This window comes from Oncorhynchus masou, chromosome 28 (genome assembly GCF_036934945.1).
Source record: "Oncorhynchus masou masou isolate Uvic2021 chromosome 28, UVic_Omas_1.1, whole genome shotgun sequence".
Lineage (NCBI taxonomy): Eukaryota > Metazoa > Chordata > Actinopteri > Salmoniformes > Salmonidae > Oncorhynchus > Oncorhynchus masou.
Window position 1 is genome coordinate 61695933 of NC_088239.1, and position 24191 is coordinate 61720123.

The 24191-nt window shown below is 44.0% G+C and overlaps 1 protein-coding gene across 3 annotated transcripts in view; it reads left to right on the forward strand.

Annotated features, from left to right (window-relative positions):
• LOC135518027 (matrix metalloproteinase-17-like) overlaps window positions 1–24191 on the forward strand; it is a 113241-nt gene that overhangs the window by 63348 nt on the left and 25702 nt on the right. For all 3 annotated transcript variants that reach the window (XM_064942852.1, XM_064942851.1, XM_064942853.1), the window contains 2 exons: window positions 14238–14524; window positions 18673–18849. In XM_064942852.1, the coding sequence (XP_064798924.1) occupies window positions 14238–14524; window positions 18673–18849 (464 nt within the window). The remainder of the gene's footprint in view (window positions 1–14237; window positions 14525–18672; window positions 18850–24191) is intronic.

The window sequence follows — 24191 nt, forward strand, 5'->3', positions numbered from 1 at the left end:
TGTTTGTGAAGGCCGAAAAGTGTGAGTTTCACGTTCCTCAGATCTCCTTCCTGGGGTACATCGTGTCTCAGGGCTGTGTACGGACGGACTCCCAGAAGGTAGAAGCAGTGGTCAACTGGCCGCGACCCAGCACAGTCAAGCAAGTGCAGCGTTTTTTGGGTTTTGCTAATTAGGTGGAGATTTGTGAGAGACTTTAGTTCGGTGGCTGTGCCATTGACAGCACTCACAAAGAGCTCGGCTGGGCATGTAAGCTGGACCCCTGCTGCTGAGAAGGCGTTCGAGGGCCTGAAACGTAAATTTTCTTCTGCACCACATTCTAGTTCATGCATATCCTTCTCTTCCCTGGGTGGAGTACGCATACAGCACTCTCCAGTGTTCCTCCAACGGCCTGTCACCATTCCAGGTTTTCTACGGATACCAGCCTCCTCTGTTTCCACATCAGGAGATTGAAGTGGAGATTCCATCCTCTCAACATCTCTTGTTGCTGCCAGACCTGGAAGAAGGCTCGGTCAGTGTTCCTGAGGTCTTCAACTCGGGTTCAACGTCAGGCCAACCGTCATTGCCGTTCGAGTCCTCTCCTGCGTCTACTAGGGATCTGCCTCTGCACGTGGAATCAAGGAAGCACCCAGGTACGTCGGGCCATTCAAGGTTATACAGCGTATTAATCCAATGGCCTATCGTCTTCATCTTCCCCGGTCCATGAGGGTTCATCCCATCTTCCACATCTCTAGACTCAAGTCTGTGGTGTTCAGTCTTCTGGTTCTGGCCACTCGGCCTCCACCTCCACCACACATGATAGCGGGACAGCAAGCCTACACTGTGAGACGCATCCTCTCCAGTCGCCAGTTCCGGCATGGGACTCAGTATCTCGTGGACTGGGAAGGTTCCGGTCCTGAGGAGCGATCCTGAGTTCCGGCTTGGGACATTCTGGACCCCGGACTCATTCGGGACCCCGGACTCATTCGACGTTCAACTACCCCTGGTGGATAGTCAGGAGCCGTTCCTTGTGGGAGGGGTCCTGTCACAGTTTCTGTGTCATTTGATTATTGTTTCCTTAGGTTACCGCTGGGGGGCATCCTTAACCTGTTTTCTATTTTCCAGGTTACCCTGATTATTACTTTTTGGATTCACCTGTGTTTAATTACCTTCTCTGTTCACCTGGTTGGCCTGTATCTTTGCTTAGGTCTCATGCTTTATTACTGTGTTCTTGTGTGGTTGCCTTGTTTCTGTTAAGACTCTAAATAAAAGTTCTGGAATTACCCTTACCTCTGTTTGCTGTGTATCTCTGTGCCTGGGTTCGAGTTCGTACTAGCATTACTGTTACAGTACCTCTACGATAGACGAAACACACGAGACCATATCAGTCTGTTCTATCAATGTGAAGCTGACTGGGGATGGAGATGTAGGGTGGACATGGTATGGTAGAGAGTACGGTACTAGGATGGTATAGAACATGTACATACCTGCTTTGCATACAGATGTAGGATCTTAGTTTGTTCACTTGTTTGTTACTGAGAATTTTCCTGCACTACAAGAAATGCAAACTTGTAGTTTATTCAAGGTTTAAAAGGGCTTTTAAAAGATCCTACATCTGTAATACAGTCTAGTCCATGGCTGATGATGCACATGATTTTGAGAAATGTGTATTGGATAGCAGGGAGGATGCGGGTTGGATGTGTGGGGTTACTTTCAAAATGGGTGAAACATTGCACAAACACCTGCATGTGGACCTCTGTGCTGTTGGATGTGTGTGCAGGCCAGGTTCATGGGGAGGGGAGGATGATACCATCACTAGATAGTGTGGTAATGGACAATTGGACAGTTAATTAGCCAATGAGTTGAGTCATAGCGTCATGAAAGGGGTCATCAATGGGTTAACAATGGGTTGACAGCAGCTCGTAACATCTGTCCAATATGTACCTCAACCCAGACATAGGGTTAGTAAAGAGAAGGGGAGTAGGTCTGCCTTTATGGTGATATAAGCATGCTCTGAAGCTTAACCAGCAAGAGCAGGAGGTAGATTGGATACTGAGCTGCTGTAAGCTGGTTTGTTTTTGTGTGTGTGTGTGTGTGTGTGTGTGTGTGTGTGTGTGTGTGTGTGTGTGTGTGTGTGTGTGTGTGTGTGTGTGTGTGTGTGTGTGTGTGTGTGTGTGTGTGTGTGTGTGTGTGTGTGTGTGTGTGTGTGTGTGTGTGTGCGTGTGCATGCGCACGTGTGCTTTAGGCTTTAGAGAGCTGAGAGAGATGGATGGTAATGTTGCTGACAGCTACATGCTTTTATCCTCTCTCACGCGCACACATACTCACTCACACACACACTCTCTCTCTCTTGCTCTCTCGCCTGTGTTTTAGTGCCAATCATATGCCTTGCTCCTGTCTGCTTGCTCCTGCTCTCCTCTCACCTCTACTGTCTGTCTGTCGAGACCAGGGAGAATGTGTTTTTATACACACTAGTACTGATCTGCACTGTACAAGAGTCCTGTGCTCACTGGATGGAGAGCTGGAGTTTTCCTTCCCACGTTTGTTGATTTGGGCTGTAGAGCTAAGAGAGGAAGTATATATTTTCTATGCTTCTTTACCTGGGGGGGTTGCATTGTAAAGTAGCACCCATTGATTATCTATTGACTTATATCCAGTCTGACCTCGCTGCATGGTGCAAATGAAAGCATCCCAGAAAAGATATTGAATCCATGTACCCTTCAGTCATCTACAGTAAAAATGAGTTGTTTAAACAGGTGAAGTTCTCTCACAGGCAGTTCTTCTCTCCTCTCTCAGTCACTGACTGGCCTCGGGTCTACTAGCTCCAGTGAGAGTAAGGTCAGGAGTCAAATACTTTAACAAGGTTCCTTAATGGTTTGTTTGAGAGCGCTGGAGATAAGAGTCTGGAGTAGAGCAGAGGGTCATGGGGCAGAGGCTTGGCTGGGAGTGTAGTGGGCAGAAATATTTGATATGTGTATGATATATATTATATACACATCACATGCAACTCGTAATTAGACTAAGCAATTAGCCTACTAAATGTTTATCTGACTCTATAAAGATAATTAAAATAAACAAGCAAGCATTTAGGCAATGAGTTGATGTTCACTAGCAAGAATTGGTCTGAGAATTGTCTACAGTGCCTTGCGAAAGTATTCGGCCCCCTTGAACTTTGCAACCTTTTGCCACATTTCAGGCTTCAAACATAAAGATATAAAACTGTATTTTTTTGTGAAGAATCAACAACAAGTGGGACACAATCATGAAGTGGAACGACATTTATTGGATATTTCAAACTTTTTTAACAAATCAAAAACTGAAAACTTTGGCGTGCAAAATTATTCAGCCCCCTTAATAAGTTAATACTTTGTAGCGCCACCTTTTGCTGCGATTACAGCTGTAAGTCGCTTGGGGTAGGTCTCTATCAGTTTTGCACATCGAGAGACTGAAATTTTTTCCCATTCCTCCTTGCAAAACAGCTAGAGCTCAGTGAGGTTGGATGGAGAGCATTTGTGAACAGCAGTTTTCAGTTCTTTCCACAGATTCTCGATTGGATTCAGGTCTGGACTTTGACTTGGCTTTGACTGGACTTTCTAACACCTGGATATGTTTATTTTTGAACCATTCCATTGTAGATTTTGCTTTATGTTTTGGATCATTGTCTTGTTGGAAGACAAATCTCCGTCCCAGCCTCAGGTCTTTTGCAGACTCCATCAGGTTTTCTTCCAGAATGGTCCTGTATTTGGCTCCATCCATCTTCCCATCAATTTTAACCATCTTCCATGTCCCTGCTGAAGAAAAGCAGGCCCAAACCATGATGCTGCCACCACCATGTTTGACAGTGGGGATGGTGGGTTCAGGGTGATGAGCTGTGTTGCTTTTACGCCAAACATAACATTTTGCATTGTTGCCAAAAAGTTCAATTTTGGTTTCATCTGACCAGAGCACCTTCTTCCACATGTTTGGTGTGCCTCCCAGGTGGCTTGTGGCAAACTTTAAACAACACTTTTTATGGATATCTTTAAGAAATGGCTTTCTTCTTGCCACTCTTCCATAAAGGCCAGATTTGTGCAATATACGACTGATTGTTGTCCTATGGACAGAGTCTCCCACCTCAGCTGTAGATCTCTGCAGTTCATCCAGAGTGATCATGGGCCTCTTGGCTGCATCTCTGATCAGTCTTCTCCTTGTATGAGCTGAAAGTGTAGAGGGACGGCCAGGTCTTGGTAGATTTGCAGTGGTCTGATACTCCTTCCATTTCAATATTATCGCTTGCACAGTGCTCCTTGGGATGTTTAAAGCTTGGGAAATCTTTTTGTATCCAAATCCGGCTTTAAACTTCTTCACAACAGTATCTCGGACCTGCCTGGTGTGTTCCTTGTTCTTCATGATGCTCTCTGCGCTTTTAACGGACCTCTGAGACTATCACAGTGCAGGTGCATTTATACGGAGACATGATTACACACAGGTGGATTGTATTTATCATCATTAGTCATTTAGGTCAACATTGGATCATTCAGAGATCCTCACTGAACTTCTGGAGAGAGTTTGCTGCACTGAAAGTAAAGGGGCTGAATAATTTTGCACGCCCAATTTTTCAGTTTTTGAAATATCCAATAAATGTCCTTCCACTTCATGATTGTGTCCCACTTGTTGTTGATTCTTCACAAAAAAATACAGTTTTATATCTTTATGTTTGAAGCCTGAAATGTGGCAAAAGGTCGCAAAGTTCAAGGGGGCCAAATACTTTCGCAAGGCACTGTATATCATAGGCTAGATATTAATTTAATATTGTACAATGAATGGATTCACATACAAGGTATAGAGCTTAAGTTACAAGTAATTAACAAGCATTACAAGGCATATACAGTACCAGTCAAAAGTTTGGACACACCTCCTCATTCAAGGGTTTTTCTTTATTTTTACTATTTTCTACATTGTAGAATAATAGTAAAGACATGAAAACTATGAAATAACACAAATGGAATCAAGTAGTAAACAAATCCAAATATATTTTATATTTGAGATTCTTCAAAATAGTCACCCTTTGCCTTGATGACAGCTTTGCACACTCTTGGCATTCTCTCAACCAGCTTCACCTGGAATGCTTTTCCAACAGTCTTGAAGGAGTTGCCACATATGCTAAGACCTTGTTGGCTGATTTTCCTTCACTCTGCAGTCCAACTCATCCCAAACCATCTCAATTTGGTTTAGATTGGGTGATTGTGGAGGCCAGGTCATCTGATGCAGCACTCCATCACTCTCATTCTTGTAGAAAAGAGTCAAAATAAAGAAAAAACTTTAATGAGTAGGTGTGTCCAAATTTTTGATTGGTACTGTAGATCCTACAGTTGACTTACAGGACAAAGAAGCCTAGGAAATGATAATTGATCATACGACCTTCCTCTATGCACTGGATACAGGACAAGAGAGAAAACAAAGGCATTTAATTCAATTAAGAACATCTGAAGTTATAACCTTTCAACCCAAAACCAACCACCATTGACCAGGCGGTGATACAGCCCAACTTGAAGCTTTCCACCTTCTCACACTTGATTGATCAGGATCCGGCAACTCTCCTTCTTGGACTGTTTCGTTACAGAACCTATTTGGCCAGATCTGGTCCATCTCGTGGCATGAAAAATAATGTTCACTTTTTGCAATGTAAAAAATTATAATTCTACGCACCCCCCCCCGTGGCCGTAGCCGTGGCTGTGTGAGAAGCTCGCCTGTATCTCTCAAAGAACTAGAATGAGACTTTCTTTCTATGATCTCTCTGTTGTGATAGACATGAGCCTGCAACTTGCATCTCTCCAGCATTGCACTTCATCATTTATTACCTTATAGAATAATAGACACTGGAGTACCTAAATTTGCCAACATTATAGAATTACTGCTGTCTGTTCAGAAATAAATTAAATAATTCAGAATATCCTATTACATTATGAGAAGGCCCATAATTTAGCCACAGAGGATCAATAGCTTTTTTCTTTAATAGCCTAGCTGTGGATTGTGTGTAGCCCAATAACAAGGCATAGCCTACAGTCGGGAACGTGCAGCAAATCTGTCAGTGAACAAACAGCATGCAGACAAAACAGGCCTTTGGCAATATTTAAAATCCAATTGCACCGGTTGGAAAACAAATGGCTCCTGCTGAAAAGAGAAGACTTTAATCTGTCTGCTGTAGGCTACCAAAATATTTGATCTACTTCCAAATATTGTTTTAGGCTTTTGAGACAAACGCATAGGCAATAACCAGTGAGTGAGCTGCGCATCATTGGGTGAGTCAGTGAAACTGGAAAGCATTCTTAGGACTCTTATTTCCTCGTCAGACTGCAGCCTACAATATTTGTCTCCACACACCTAGGCCTAGGCTATTGATGGATTCAAGATGATGTAGTTTTTATTGATTTCAGATTCTCAGTTTGTCCGTGTCCAAGTAGCCTGTCATTTTGATAATTTGTGCGGTATTAAAAAAGATTCTGCCAAAGTCTCCAGTCATGTAAAATTACAAAGAATTGCATGAAATGCATTTATAAAAGGCCACATTTTCCTGGACCCTAGGCTACGAAAAAATGTCCAAAGCTGAAGAACATACGCACATCCAGGTACTTTACGCAGGTGCTGGAGTTGTAGGAAAACTCATGGAAAACAGAAAGGAAAACGCTGCACACTGCTGCTCATGCTCCCAGGTGAAATTTATTCATAACAATGTTTCGACCCTTAGGTCTTCATCAGGCATCCAAATCCCAGGAGTGGGTGAAAGGTTTTATATATAGTGGCACTACTCAGTGACATCACTTCCTGAAACAGCCTTATTCTAAAATGCATTAAATAAATAAAAATCCTCAGCAATCTATACACAATAACCCATAATGACAAAGCGAAAACAGGCTTTTATAAAGTAAAATAAAACAGAAATACCTTATTCAAACCCTTTGCTATAAGACTTGAAATTGGGCTCAGGTGCATCCTATTTCCATTGTTCATCCTTGAGATGTTTCTACAACTTGATTGGAGTCCACCTGTGGTTAATTCAATTAGAGAAAAAACCAAGCCATGAGGTTGAAGGAATTGTCCGTAGAGCTCCGAGACAGGATTGCATCGAGGCACAGATCTGGGGAAGGGTACCAAAAAATGTCTGCAGCATTGAAGGTCCCCAAGAACACAGTGGCCTCCATCATTCTTAAATGGAAGACGTTTGGAACCACCAAACTTCTTCCAACTGGCCACCCGGCCAAACTGAGCAATCGGGGGAAAGGGCCTTGGTCATGGAGGTGACCAAGAACCCAATGGGGTTCCACAGGGTTCCCCTGTGGAGATGGGAGAACCTTCCAGAAAGACAACCATCTCTGCAGCACTCCACCAATTAGGCTTTTATGGTAGAGTGACCAGACGGAAGCCATTCCTCAGTGAAAGGCACATGACAGCCCACTTGGAGTTTGCCAAAAGGCACCAAAACAAGATTCTCGGGTCTGATGAAACCAAGATTGAACTCTTTGGCCTGAAAGCCAAGCGTCGCATATGGAGGAAACCTGGCACCATCCCTACGGTGAAGAATGGTGGTGGCAGCATCATGCTGTGGGGATGTTTTTCAGCGGCAGGGACTGGAAGACTAGTCAGGATCGAGGGAAAGATGAATGGAGCAAAGTACAGAGATCCTTGATGAAAACCTGCTCCAGAGCGCTCAGGACCTCAGATTGGGGAGAAGCTTCATCTTTCAACTGGACAACGACCATAAGCACACAGCCAAGACAAACGCAGGAGTGGCTTCGGGACATGTCTCTGAATGCCCTTGAGTGGCCCAGCCAGAGCCCGGACTTGAAACTGATCAAACATCTCTGGAGACACCTGAAAATAGCTATGCAGCAACGCTCCCCATCCAACCTGACAGAGCTTGAGAGGATCTGCAGAGAGGAATGGCGTCATACCCAAGAAGACTTAAGGCTGTAATTGCTGCCAAAGCGGCTTCATCAAAGTACTGAGAAAAGGGTCTGAATACTCGTGTGAATTTGATATTAAAGTTTTTAATTTAAAAAAAATTTGCAACATTTTCTAAAAACCCATTTTTGCTTTGTCATTATTGGGTATTGTGAGTAGATTAATGAGGGGGAAAACGATTTAATCCATTTTATAATAATAAGCCAATTGATAGGCCAATTTCAGACCTGAATGGCGTAAGGATAAAGATCGATTGGCTGGTGAGAGCAGGGGTTGGTGGACCCAGCTGTTGAGACATGTACCCGTAACAGCCCCAGCATTAGTCAGACAGATGACACAGCCTCCTAATCACACTGTTAGCCCAGTTCATCACCCAGAAGACTGCCTCCTGCTCGTTAGCGGCTAGATTAATCACCTAAACAGATAGGTGGGGAAAGCAGCGCAGCCTCCCTCCCTCCTTGTCTGTCTGTCTACTGCTCTAATTCACTTCCCAAAGGATCCTTCTGGCTGGCTGGCTGGCTAGCTGTCTAGCTAACTGGCTGGCTGGGTTAACATGCTGCAGTGGAAGAAGGAGACACTCATGATAAGCATCAGTAACTCTGTCAACATGACCTTACTGTACCCTCTGATTCCTATCTGAACCGACTTTCAATAAAATGAGTACAATAGAGCTGAGAATAAGCATGGATAAGAGTGATAGGTTAGACACAGTATAGGTTGTCCACAAGTGTCCAGCCAAGATAGGTGTTAGGGATACAGTATAGGAGAGGAGAGAGTCAGGTGTATGTGAAGCAAAGGACAGACCAAAATAACCTAAGGAAGCCCCATCACATTAGCATTATACCATAGCTGGGTGATCCAATGATGAGGCTGTTTCCATAAAGAGATACCTATAAAAAGGGGACAACACATCAATCCCTCCCCTCTCCCTGAGCTGCCATCATTAGAGCTGTGATTGAAAGCTGAGATAGAGGAAGAGGGACCTCACTCCTGACAAATGATGGAATATTATCCTACTGAAGGACACTGTGTCTTTAAATCCCATAAATTCACAGATATGTAACTTTGCGATTAGCTTTTTTACCTCTCAGTTGTTAATCAGCCCAGTGTGTCAAAGTTGAAGAATAAAGGCACTGTTAAGTTCCTGTGTCAGCGGTCACTGAGGTGTGAGGATCATTCTTAGAATGTTCTCTTCATCCTAGACAGTTTAGCAAATCAAATCAAATCACATTTTATTGGTCATGTACATGTGATTAGCAGATGTTATTGTGGGTGTAGCGAAATGCTTGTGCGTCTAGCTCCGACAGTGCAGTAATAGCTAACAAGTAATATATAACAAATTACACATCATATACCCAATATGCACAAATCTAAGTAGGAATTAATTAAGACTATATACTGTATATATGGACGGGCGATGTCAGAGCGGAACGGACTAAGATACCGTAGAATAGTATAGAATACAGTATATACATATGAGATGAGTAATGCCAGATATGTAAACATTATTAAAGTGACTAGTGTTCCATTCCTTAAAGTATCCAGTGATGTCAAATCTATACCTATAAGCAGCAGCCTCTAATGTGCTAGTGATGGCTGTTTAACAGTCTAATGGCCTTGAGATAGAAGCTGTTTTTCAGTCTCTCGGTCCCAGCTTTGATGCACCTGTACTGATCTCGCCTTCTGGATGATAACGGGGTGAACAGGCAATGGCTCGGGTGGTTGATGGCCTTGATGATCTTTTTGGCCTACCTGTGACATCAGATGCTGTAGGTGTCCCGGAGGGCTGGTAGATTGCCCCCTGTAATGCGTTGAGCAGACTGCACCACCCTCTGGAGAGCCTTGCGGTTGCGGGCGATGCAGTTGCCATACCAGGCGGTGATAAAGCCCGACAGGATGCTCTCAATTGTGCATCTGTAAAAGTTTGTGAGGGTTTTAATTGACAAGCCACATTTCTTTAACCTCCTGAGGTTGAAGAGGCTCTGTTGCGCCTTCTTCACCACACTGTCTGTGTGAGTGGTCCATTTCAGTTTGTCAGTGATGTGTACGCTGAGGAACTTGAAGCTTTCCACATTCTCCACTGCGGTCCTTCGATGTAGATAGGGGGTGCATCCTCTGCTGTTTCCTGAAGTCCACAATCATCTCCTTTGTTTTGTTGACAATGAGTGAGAGTTTGTTTTCCAGGCAAGACACTCCCAGAGCCCTCATCTCCTCCCTGTAGGCTCTCGTCATTGTTGGTAATCAAAGTACATTTTTATAGTTTACTTCGCCACTTAGTCTCTCTGCTCTCTCTTCATGCCTCGTTCCACACAGACCTAGCCCCGCCCCCTGTCACTCAAGGAGCGCATTTGTTGTTCTTCGACCACGAGACACTTGCGTTCAGTCTGCATGGTCAATGCAGCACATGCAACAATGTTGATGACAACGATGCTATTTTCACTTTGCTTCTTAATATCAATTTACTAACGTTCTATAATTACACTATGCGTTTGTGTTTCTTATATCTGCAAACAGCTAGTTTGTCTTTTCTTAGCAAGTTGGGCCTAAATCTTGTTAGCCGCTAATGCGAATCGCTAGTTAGCTGGCTAGCTAGCTATTAAATGTACTGAACCATAGCAAACGTAATTAGCTATACAGCCTAATAATGCCAGTGATGGTGTAGACCTAAATCAGCATGTTTGTGCAGCAGTATCTTCTAAATCAAAGAGGAATACGTGAAGCATGGATATGTTAGCTACATGAAGTAGCTAAGAGAAAACGTTCAATGTAGCCAAAGATTATATGGAAACACTTTGGTTCCTACCCTGTCATAATAACTCCTCCCTGGCATTTTAATTTGTTGTCATGTCGAACAACACTATTCTATTATAGAATTAGAATAAGAATTATATTTCCTTGATTCCTACAGTTCACCCAAATGTTTTGCTCTAAATTGCAAGTAAATTGCAACAATTGGTTAAAAATAAGGCCTAGGTTGTTTGCCAATATCGTGCAACCCAGTGTTGAAATGATCTCAAATTAGTGCAGGCAATTGAGAAATTTAAAATACTATAAAAATGATGAAACAATCCGAATGGAGAAAGACTCACTTAGAATGTATGTGTTGCAACTCTAGGGTCACTCACTACTCATGAAGCTTTTATTACTTTTATTATTAAAGAACAAAAAATAGCATCAAATATCGTCATTACATTCCATGATATGATATTTCGGCCATATCACCCAGCCCTAGTGTGCTTTAGCATTTAGATTTTGTTCTGGAGAATAATGCGTGTGTCTTGCGTGCATGCGGGTGGAGTGCGTGCTTGCATGCGGGTGAGGTGCGGGTGGAGTACGTGCATGCGGGTGAGTGGAGTGTGTGCTTGCGGGTGGAGTGCTAGTGTCGTACACCCTCTTCTAAAATTATACTACTGTAAAGTCCCTCAAACAACAGCTCAGGGTCAATTATCCCTTTGTGTGTCACAACCTTATGTCTCCACAAGGATTTACAGTGCTCTCACACACACGGATAGCCTCCAGTTGCCATACCCTGTCAGCACAGCCAAAGATAATGACACCATAATGGTTCCAGATTCGTCCAGGCTGGTGAAAGTGTCAGAGTCAGAACCAGAGTCAGGGCCTGTGGTCGAAACAGCAGTCTGTCACACACAGAAAGGTTACCTCTGTCTGTCTTAAGTTTCTAAAGCATAGAAATAAAAGTCATTGTAATTCTATGGTCTAAAGGTTCTATCGGTTCTCAAGGTTCTATCGTCTATTACTCACCTCCAAGAATTGGAAAATGTTTTGTTTGTGCTGTTTGCTCTTGCTTTGTGCACTTACATTGTGAATGTCAAATAAAGGTTTCACAATATTACTAAAGTATTTATTCATTAAAAGGTTTTTATCACACACACACATTATGTTGGACTTCGCCAGCGGGTATAGAAATTCTCAGCGTAGCAATCATATTTCCTACTTAATGCTATTCCTAGACCGGCTCCAGGGCCATGATGGTCAATGTATTTTTAATGTACTTGCTCAGATAGCGGGTGTGAACACAGCCAATGTCATGGGATTCTAGAGCTCATCTGTGATGCAGGGGAGGCTGCCTCTGACCTTGGCTAGCAGGCTGCTATTACCCACCCCTCCACTACTCCCCCACTCCCTGACTTCACTGCCCTCCCCGTCCATGCATCAAAAGCTATTGAGCATGTGAACTATCTATGGGTTCCCTTAGCCATATACACTGAAGAAAAATATAAACGTAACATGTCAAATGTTGGTCCCATGTTTCATGAGCTGAAATAGAAAATCAGATATTTTCCATATGCACAAAAAGCTTATTTCTCTCAAATTTAGTGGACAAAATTGTTCACATCCCTGTCAGTGATCATTTCACCTTTACCAAGAGAATCCATCCACCTGACAGGTGAGGCATATCAAGAAGCTGGTTAAACAGCATGATCATTACACAGGTGCACATTGTGCTGGGGTCAATAAAAGGCCACTCTCAAATTTGCAGTATTGTCACACAACACAATGCAACAGTTTTGAGGGAGCATGTAATTGGCATGCTGACTGCAGGAATGTCCACCACAGCTGTTGCCTGCGAATTGAACGCTCATTTCTCTACCATAAGCTGCCTTCAATGTCATTTTAGAGAATTTGGCAGTACGTCCAACCTGCCCCACAACCGCAGACCACATGTAACCATGCCAGCCCAGGACCTCCACATCCGGCTTCTTCACCTGCGGGATCGTCTAAGACCAACAACCCGGACAGCTGATGAAACTGTGGGTTTGCACAACCAAAGAATTTCTGCACAAACTGTCAGAAACCGTCTCAGGGAAGCTCATCTGTGTGCTTGTCGACCTCACCAAGTTCTTGACCTGGATGCAGTTTGGCGTCGTAACCGACTTCATTGGGCAAACGCTCACCTTCGATGGCCACTGGCACACTGAAGAAGTGTGCTTTTCACAGATGTATCCCGGTTTCAACTGTACCAGGCAGATGGCAGACAGCGTGTATTGTGTTGTGTGGGCAATGGTGGTGCCCCATGATGGTGGTGGGGTTAGGGTATGGGCAGGCATAATCTACAGACAACAAACACAATTACATTTTATCGATGGCAATTTGAATGCACAGAGATACCGCGACGAGATCCTGAGGCCCATTGTCGTGCCATTCATCCGCCGCCATCACCTCATGTTTCAGCATGATATAATGCACAGCCCCATGGCCTGCTTACTCACCAGACATGTCACCCATTGAGCATGTTTGGGATGCTCTAGATCGACTTGTATGACAGCGTGTTCTAGTTCCCGCCAATATCCAGCAACTTCGCACAGCCATTGACGAGTAATCGGACAACATTCCACAGACCACAATCAACAGCCTGATCAACTCTATGCGAAGGAGATCAATCTGCATGAAGCAAATGGTGGTCACACCAGATACTAACTAGATTTCTGATCCACGCCACTACCATTTTTATGTATCTGTGACCAACAGATGCATATCTGTATTCTCAGTGAAATCATGTGAAATCCGTAGTTTAGGGTCTAAAGAATTTATTTCAGCTGACTGATTACTTATATGAACATTAATTCAGTAAAATCTTTGAAATAGTTGCATGTTGCGTTTATATTTTTGTTCATTGCACATATTGAGTAGCCAGCAACCTTGGCTAATGGTAGTTATATGACTCTGGTTGCTAGGAAATAGAAAGAGGAGAATTGAAGAGAGAGGGCGAGAGTCTGACTGCCCCACTGTTTATTCAAATCCTATTCCTGCTGTAGCAGAGGGAGAGACAGAGATACGAGGGAGAGAGGGAGAAAGAGAGTGGGAGAGAGAAGGGAGGATAGTCCCTCAAAAGCTATTCCTGAAAGCTCATTTTGTGTCTTTCTCCTCTCTCTCATCTCTCCGCAACTCAGTTCAAAGATGTTGATGCATTTGAACGCTATGGTCAATCTGTTTTCCACTGCGAGGTCTCACCAAGCCATGAAATGGAAAAGGAGATACAATCAGTGTGTATCTGCAAACAAGCCCTATACTCATTCATGATTTGACAACCTGTTGAAATTTGTTGACCAGTGAATGCAGCTCTGCCAGTGTACTTGTACAGTATTCTAATTTTGACCTTTCCTCTCCCCCTCTCATTCTCTCCTCCTCTTATCTTTTTTCTCCTCTCTCACACTCCTCACGCCCTCTTTTCCTCTACTCCTTTTCCTACTTTCATCTGCTTCCACTCTACTTGTCTCATCCTCTCCTTCTTCCCCCTCCTCTTCTCCCACTTGGTCTCTTCCTCTCCATCTTCTCCTCTCGTTCCTCTCCACCTCCAGGATACGTACCTTTCCTAAGGAGTCTCCTCTGTTGGGTCGAGATACGGTACGGGCTCTCATGTACTACGCTCTCAAGGTCTGGAGTGACATCTCCCCCCTCAACTTCCATGAAGTGGCGGGCAACGATGCAGACATCCAGATCGACTTCACCAAGGCTGACCACAATGACGGGTACCCCTTTGACGGGCCGGGGGGCACTGTGGCACACGCTTTCTTCCCCGGAGAGAGGTTCACGGCAGGGGACACCCACTTTGATGATGATGAGGCCTGGACCTTCAGATCACCAGGTGAGTGGTTGGTAGTTTACTGTGTCTTCAGTGACTAGTGTGTATTGTACATGGATTGTATATGTGCTATACTGTTCATTTATTTGTATGAAGTACATTTCCAGAAGTTTGTGTGTGCGTGTGTGCATGAGTGCGTGCGTGCGTGCAATGCCCAGTGACACCTCACGGCTCTAGCAGTTGGTTGGTCAGCCATGGGTCACTCAGTCTGACTAGCCGCTCCCAAAATCACAGATGCTCTCATTAATCATTAAGTCCGCCCGCTGCTGCTAAGCTGATCGACTGCCCACCACTTCCCCCTCTCCCATCCCCCATTCTCATCAGCCTGAGTGGACTCAAGGTGCTCCCCTCCATCTCTCCCTTCCTGTCCATCTCTGATGGAGAAACTAATGCATTTTCTGTTATGTCCTGCCTGAGACAGAAGGAGGAAGAGGATAGCAGGTGAGCATAGACAGTGTTGGTTTATGTCTCTTTTTCTCAAGTTGGGTAAAAGAGAACGAGCTCCCCCTTCGTCTCCCCACCTATGATGAGACTAGAACTACTGAGAGTACCCAGAGTCATATTCCACTCTAGCCAAGCCCAATACCTCCACATGGCTTGCCTTGATAAAGATAGCAAGACAACCAAACACATCTGGAGAGGTGAAGCGATGTAATGTGTGATGTATGCTGACCCCATGAACTCTCTGACCGGACAGATACAGTACATCACCCTCCCAAAGATACACCAAACCAGACCTCAGTGTGGGGGGAAGGAGAGGAGCAGGGCTGCGTGATGCAGACTGACCCAGCTGGTGTGCCATGTTGATGGGGCCAGGCCGCCAGGCCGTGCCCTGGTCTCCCCCTGTCCTGCAGGAGGCCTCCTGGACAGCGGCTCAGTCTGCTCCAATTAGGGCTGCCAACCGGCCAGACCAGGCAGGCAGCAGATGCTTACACGGCGCCTGGAAGGTGGAGTACAGGGGGAGGGAGGGGAGAGACGGTGGTGGTCAGGGGAATACACTTAGAAGATGGGTGGATAGAGCGGTGGATTCACTGATGTGGGAGAAAATGGAGGAAGATTATTGAAAATACATATTTTCTCCAAGAATCTCACATCATTGGCACATTGCATGAATAAATTATGATGATGAGGAGGAAGTGAAGGATAATGGTAATGATGAAAATGATGATTTACCCTTCTCAACCCACACAAGGAATGAGATCGCTCCAGTATTATGATATGAATCCTTTAACTGAAACTATTGAATGCCCCACACCACCATCGAGATTCCTAGTATAATTTCATTGCTTGGATCGAACAAGGAATTTAGTCCTCTATTTCTTTGTGTTTGTTTGCCTTGACTCTCTGGCGGCAGACGTGAGTCGTCGAGGCAGAGGAGCCAGTTAATTAAACAGCTCTTAATTTCTTCTCAGCTTCACAGTCCGTCGGGTGGACACCACGGCTCAGTAGGCTGTGCTAACCACGAAACTATCTTACTAAAACTGACACCAATGCCTTACCTTGGTGTGTTGTATGGTTAATGTTGTGTTACAACACTGAAGGATTGTGTTCTTTGACATGCGTACCGAAAATGTCATTGGTGCTTTGGGTTAGATAAGAGAGTTAAATGTTAACTAGTTGTCCCTAGTTTTCTGTCATAATAGCGAGCCATACAAGTGATTCTTTCATCAAGGTGCTTTTTAGTCAGTCTGCAACAGGATTCAAGGCCTGGCCTTGGATCTCTTCCCTATCCCCTTTTAGATATTGGAGTGGGTTGTTGTCCCTGCGACTTTCGAACAAGAAGATCATCTTTGGAGAAGTTGTAAACTTGTAAGGTCAGGAGCTAGAAGTGAAACACGGCAGTTCAGCAGATTTCTGGGGCCCTAATCTTCTTAAGAAGGATGAACCTTATCAGAGGAATAAGGATTCCAGTAATTGCTTTCCCTCTCTCCCTTCTTTTCTCTCACCCCTTGCCTATTTTCTGAAAACTTATCCCAGTGTATTGTTCTTGGCAGAGCCTTAGAACATTCCCCCCTATGAGGGCCATCTGCTAATGTGTTGTAATTAGCAATGAATTGAAACTGGGCGTTTGGAGAACAGCGTAGCTAGCAGAATGCTAAATGCTCCATTTAAGTTTGCTAGCGTTCTGCTCTCCACTGGTTGATTGACAGGGGAGACATCCAATGGGGTGGCCTGGGCAGACTCTCGGGGTCCGGGTCACATAAGTGGAGCCAGGGAAAGGCTGTTTTTGTTTTGACAGCAGGCAGATTGCTTTAATTAATTATCTCTCCGCTGGTTGCTCGCTAATGCGGAATGATTATGCTGGCCGAAACAAAAGGCTCATTAAGCAGGTGTGTTTTGATGACATTCGCAATTTGGCTTTGGTTCGCAACGTGTGTGCACACGTCAGTGTGTTCATGTTTGTGTTAGAGAGAGAGACAGACAGACAGACGGACGGACGGGCGGACAGACAGACAGACAGACAGACAGACAGACGGACGGGCGGGCGGACAGACAGACAGACAGAGTGAAATGATAGTGTAGAGGGGAGAAATTGTGCCACACTGCTCATCCACATTATCAAGCTGTCAGTCAGTCACTTAGTCTCCCTGCTCTGGCTGACTGGCTCCTCAGGGACCAGGCTGCACACCATGGCCAAACAGGCTGTACTCCATCACCACCACCACCACAGAGGAACAGCAGCCCTCTCTTGAGGAATGAAGAGACATCAGAATGGAGCGCTATTCATATTTGGAGATGGAGTAACAGGGCATGGAGTCAGAGAGAACTAAAGCGTCCCTCTCTCTCCCCCGATTATCTCAGGTTCCACAAAGCTGATAGCATTTTGGCTGAGTAAACAATTACAGGGCTGAACCAGATGTAGTCTAAAGGGAATATGGTATGTTCCTCTCATCACACACACAGCCTTTACTATCATCCTCCACAGACCCCCTAAAGCCTACCAAGCAGGACCCTGGCCAGCTGTGGCATGCTTATAGAGGGCCCCCATCCCCAAATCTGATGGGACAGACAGACTCCATCTGGCCTGCACTCTTTCTCTCCCTCTCTCTGCACCTCCTGCTGCTAACCATCCCAGACCAGACATCTCTTTTACCAACAGGGTCCAACTGAATGAATACAGCATTTAATTGAATCTAGAACATCAGCCAAATCTCTGTGTGGCAAGGTTGGACACAGGCAGTCAGTCTGTTGTGTAGTCACAGTGATGAACACCACAGTGACTCTGTGTAAAATAAATGGCGCCGTAGATACCATTACCTCCCTGCTTCCCTCCCCCTCTTTCCCATCCTCTTTCTCTCATCCTCCCTTCATCCTCCACCCTGCATACTCCTTAAATTAAATGGTATCATAACCCCCCTCCCTCCTTCCTCTCATACATACTCCATTTCTCCACTCCATTTCTGCACAATGTGCTCCTGTAGATTAGGACATGTATTGGGCTTTCAATCACCCTGGTGACTAACCAGGAGGGAATATACCAGTACCTCGCTCCATTGTCTGTGTTTGAGTATGACATTGAGGCGCAGCCAAGCCTGTGCTAATCTAAGGCTAGCCATGCACACAGAGACAGGGAACCTAGCTAGCTGTGGCATGCTGACACACACACCACACCAACGAGTTTGGTGGATGGTGGAGCCGCAATCTAAATCTCTTAGCCGCAGGTTTGAAATCTTAGTCTCGCTTAGCAGAGCCAGACTAGCAGGTTTTCTTTCTTTTTTGGGGCAAATTCCACCGAGGAGGAGGAAGAGGTGTTTTTAGCCTGCTGTAGTCGCTCCAGGTGTGCTCTGTGGATGAAAGCCTGCGGCTCAGACTGTATTTCCATAGCTATCTCTCTATGCGTTCTGCCTAAAAGCGTTTGTGCTTGTCTGCTTCTCCTCTTAACTCTGACAATATGGAGATGTGTTCAGAAGTAAGAGATACACACTCTGCAATCCACACACTTGATAGTAGAGGTGCAGTAGGTCAGTCCAACACTCAAAATGGAGAGTTCAGATAGTAGTAATAGCATTCTTCTGTCTGTCAGTGAGGTGTGTTTTCATGATATGAAAGCCATATCAAAGCTTTTCTCTGCTCCGATGGATGGAGAAATCTCATTGTTATCTTTCTCACGTCAGTCCTCCCTCTCTCTTTCTCTCTCTCTCTCCACTCAGACTCTCACGGGATGGATCTGTTTGCGGTAGCTGTGCATGAGTTTGGTCATGCTATTGGCCTGGCCCACACTTCAGCCATAGAGTCCATCATGAGGCCGTACTACCAGGGCCCTGTGGGGGACCCACTCAAGTACAACCTCCCCTATGAGGACAAGGTCCGTGTCTGGCAGCTCTACGGTACGTACCTCAAATCGCCTCATCATGGGAAAAACCATAATTGCAAATAAATTCATTAAAAATCCTACAATGTGATTTTCTGGATTTTTTTCTTATTTTGTCTGTCATAGTTGAAGTGTACCTATGATGAACATTTACAGGCCTTTCTCATCTTTTTAAGTGGGAGAACTTGCACAATTGGTGGCTGGCTAAGTACTTTTTCACCCCACTGTATCTACCTCTCCCCTTCTCTCTCTCTCTCCACCCCCTCTATCCATTGTCTTGACATTGGCCTGGGGGTAGGTTTATGACAGTCATAAATACCTCTTCCCCCCTTTTTCCTCTCTCTACCCTACTGATGTGACATTTGAAAACCCCTTGGTTAACATAGAGATTCTGGGAACATCAGAAGGTGGGGGGAAATGAACTATATTCTGGTAATTCGACCAATTGAACATATGCGGTGGTACTTAATGAATATGATGTCAGTTTGGTTGTCATCTGAGACATTCTCATCGATGATAGGATGACATAAACTCTACAGTGGAAAGTCTAAGCAGCAGAGTAATCAGATTCACATGGAATTGTTGTTCAATTTAAATGTTTGAATATAAAATTGTTGGTGAAAAGATTAAATGTAATTTTACCATCCAAATGAGAGATTTGGGTTTTCATAAGGTAAGGGCACTTCTCAATCAGTGGCCCGCCCCTGTGAAGGACATGGGTTATAAAACATTTCAGACACACCCTTCTCGCTCCACTATATAAAGCCTTGACGAAAATGTAACCTCCTGTTCCAAGTACGTGAGGTCTGCAGCCTCTGTGTTAAAAGGACTAACATGTCAACTACAGAACTAAGCCAACCTCAGCGTGAGCTTTGGTTGGCGAATGGTATGAACTTTGAACTCTTATTCACTGCAGAAGTGATACCTCCTAGCTGTTGAGTTAGCCACCGCAGCTGCAAACACGGGCTAGGAAAGAACAGACGAGTATCCCGTCTACCACACAACGACGTTACTACAACGTATCCATTTGACCACCAGAGACATTGTTCAAAGGACTCGGTTTGGCAACACGGCCTTCCATCTACCACCAACCTACCGAAGCGCAGCTCAGAGTAAATATTTATTGCATTTTCCTTTTCCAAATGGGCGGTAATTTAGAATGCATAAGATACTGTATTTATGATAGCACAGTTTCTCCCCTTGTCCCTCAGTCTTCCCGCTCTTTCACTGAAACCCAGCCCCTTTTCTTTTGTGTAACCAGCTGTCATATCTGTTCCAGCTGCTAGGGACTTTTCCTTTATGACGTAATTTGTAATCAAGGTATGATTCATTCTTTGTATATGTAATTCTGTGTGATTAGTTAGGTATTTAGTAAATAAATAATTAAACCAAATTTTTATCGCTGATTCAACTTGTTAGCCAGGGTTCGTGAAGATAACCAAGAATTTACAACTTTCAGATGAGACTGAATTAAGGTGACGATTAATATTGACTGCTATTGATTTAAAATATTACTTGGTCTTTAAGAGATTATTCGGAAGATAACAGCTCTATAAATATTATTTTGTGGTGCCCCGACTCTGTAGTTAATTACATTTACATGATTAGCTCAATCAGGTAATATTAATTATGGAGAAAGGATTTTATAGAATAGCATGTCATATCACTTAATCCGGCATAGCCAAAGACAGGAAATAATTGGTGCTCCCGTGTGAGGAATCTAAAATACAATGAAGCTTTCATTTTGATTTAGCCTGTATAAAATTGAAAAGCAGATTAATATACCAAGTTTATTGTACACATTTTTGGAGTGTTAAAGACAAGCATTATTGTATGTGTGTGTGCTGAGGCTTCCCCACCTCCGTGTTGTTCTCTGACGTAGTCAGTGGGTAACGTAAGCGAATACATTTCTGTATGAGGGTTGATAAAGCTAATTACAGAAATCTGAGAAATAAAGCATTTGGCCAAACGCAGGGCTATTTCTGCCTTGCACGTTACAAACGCGGATAGCCTCGGTCATTATTAATTTCTAGAGCGAGGACAAAGAGCCAGCACATTGAAATTCAGGAGATATAAGCTTGACCAGCGATAGATATCCCTGTCTCTCTCACGTTTCCTCGCGAGTAGACCACGGTGCATTTCGTTGTTCGCCGCGTGTTCCGGTTAAAACATCGTCAAAAATCGCCGAAAAGGGTTTGAACATAATACGTTATAAGTAAAACCTTTCCCTTGCCAAGGGAATCCTATGTGCTGCATTTTCAGGCACAAAGTAGGGTTTAGCTTGCACGAGGTGCTAAAGCTAACAAGGGAAAATAGCCATTTTGTTTTCTTATGCCACGTTGAAATTCCTCCGCCTTGCGGAACGGAAGTCCCGCCTGGATAGTTCCGTTTGATTTCAGCGTGTGAAATCATTGACCGCTGAAGTGTGCCCTCATATATTCGTTCATGAAGAATTATTCAGGTCACACTCAAGTCATGACTTATGATATCCAGATGGATATCAATGTCTTATCCAATTGAACTAATAAGTGTAAATCTGGCCATTTACATTCTGAAATAGATCTTTTAAATAGTATCCAAATTGATGAGTTTCTAAAAAAGACATTGTAAACTTTTTCCAAACTAACCTAGATGAAACAACTTCTCAGGTTATTTAAAGTTTAAATCCCAAATAGGTCTTATTTATCATTAAATTGATCAATCAGTAAAATTTGTTTTTTGCAAAACCATTCAGTAGTCCAGTACTGACAGAAGCACCGCCCCAGCGGGAATCCCATATGGCTTCGGCCTTGGGGAGAAGTGTACCACAGTGTTGAATGTTCCCAATATTTGATCTACTGTTTACACTCATGATATCCAATCAATGGAGATTGTATGGATTATCATCTCATTCAATTTAATTTAAGTTAAATTGTTGAACATACCTTAATGTTCTTCCAATCAAATTAGACACTTTTTAACTTCTCATATTAACCTGGATGAAGCAACAGCTCAGGTTAATTCAAGTTTAATACCCAGATAGCCTACTCAGGTAGGATTAATCATTGGCATTGATTAATTCATTCAATTTGCTTTTGCAAATTCATTCACGTCCAACTTCCACATTACTGGTACGGTACTGATGGTTCGTCAACATCTATAAATCGATTAAACTTGTCTTTGCAGCTTCCAATGAATTCCAAACCCAAACTTTGAAAAAAAAAATAGAAACATTTTTCCTCTAAATTTTTGTAATAATGTGCAAGCTATCAAAGGAGGTGGTCACCACTCCTCCGTAATTAGTGAACCTCCACCCATAAAAGGATTGATCTCTGACCTCAGCAGCGATACCAACCCTAATTATGCTATTAGCGAAAAAACAGCCGAAATTGCGAACGCTCTCCAAAATCAACCATCAAACACAGGCTTTGTAACGGTTCTCCCCACTTTTGCACTGATGTATCGCCATAAAAATGTGGCATCGGACCAATACCACAGTGCACAGCTGAAGCAAGTGCCAGACATGGCTAACATGAGGGGACAGGTGGAGAGAACTGAGCAACTATTGACAAAAGCAGGAAATGAAAACATTCTGCTCGTCGAGGATCTGCGTTTGAAATCTGAACAATTAAAAGTAATTGCAAATACTTATGACGATGAACGAGCACAAACTCAACAAAATCGTTGTCTCCAGGAACAACTCAATGAAGCCAAAACTAAATATGATGTAGTCCACTCCAAACTAGATAAATCTATCAAGTTATCTACAAACAGGAGCGCACAATTTGATAACATGCAGGCAGTTTTGTTGAATGTTACACAAGGTAACATTCGTTCTACTCCAAATTCTGCAGACCAAAGACAACGAATTAGTGAACATAATGACTAAGTTGGATAACAAATCAGCAGAACTCATTGAAGTCGCTGACCAAATGAATGATGAGAGAACTCGGGTGATGAAGATAGAAATCTTGATTTCTAAGCAAGAGGAAGAAATCTCATCACTGAATCTCTCGCTCCGTAGACCTCTATCTGCAAATCATGACAGATAAGTTTGAGACCGAAAGGAGCAAGTGCGACACTCACGTGTCCAAAATCAGTACTCTAAGCACTCAAGTGGACTCTGCAATGCAGCAGAATGCCACCCTTAGGTACCATCTGGAGGAAATCTAAACCCATCCCAAGCAACCGGAGCCCTGTACTCAAAGGAGTGAAGATGATAGGTTTCAGACATTGCCTCCATTAAGTGTCCCTCAGTCTTCTCCTCTTGGCCATTCAGCACTGAGTAATATGGCGCCTCTTGGCTAACAAAGCCAAAGCTTGGCTTCTCCTCTTGTCCTTTTGGCCCCAATTTCCCCACAGGATGAAGCCAACCCTCTCCGCTCACTTGACGCGGAATACCTTGACAAACTCGTCAAGAATTTCCCCAACTTTGACCCCGTACCAGGTCAGCCAAACAATACTGACACATTCCTCGCTGACATAGAGGATGCGTTGGATGGCTACCCAAATGTTACGGGTTCTGACAGGGTTTACCTGTTGAAGGGAACGTCGAATAGACACACGACAAGGTTCATTCGCCTACAACAGCAACACGTGCTAAATGACTACGCTAAACTTGCCACAGCTTTGAAATTAGAATTCAGTGGTCCTGCAACTCGCAAACACGATAGTTCACTGGCTAACACGGTCAAACAAGCTCGGAATGAACAAGCACAAGCTTACTATCATAGGCTTCTTTCAGCTTACTTTGGCCTACTTGCTGAAACAGGCATGGAAGACCTGTTACCATTTAAACAAATGTTCCTGTCGAACATGTATCCCACCTTCATTACCTACTTGGGCCCTGCAGCCCACATATGCTTGCCTATCTTACAACTCAGCGAGCTTGCAAGCACAGCTTTTGAGGCATCATAAGCTCGCAATGCTAAGAGCCCTGACCACTCGGTTTTGAAGTTTGACCAGGAGCACTCACTCCAGTTAGAGGGTGCATTATCAGGTATTGGAGCGTTAAGAGATGACGCATAACAACAGTTTCTACCACGAAATCATGATTCCAATAACCTCCGCGGTCTAAACAACTGTAAAGTACATCGCCATCAAAACGACTACCGCTACAATCGACCTGTTCACTACATTCCTGCACCCAACCCACACAAAGTGTCAGAGCACAAGGGTAACAAAGGGTTGAAGGATGATCAAAACGTAGACCAATGTTCTCCAGAAGTTCCACTAAGTGAAGAACTAAAGCGAGAAGCATTTGAGAAAAGGGTAAAAGATAAGTCACAAGGACTAGACGGGGGATTACCAGACACCAGGTCCGCAGGAATTAACACCCATAGCAAGGACGTTAAAATTCAAATCTCTCCCGCTCTCACT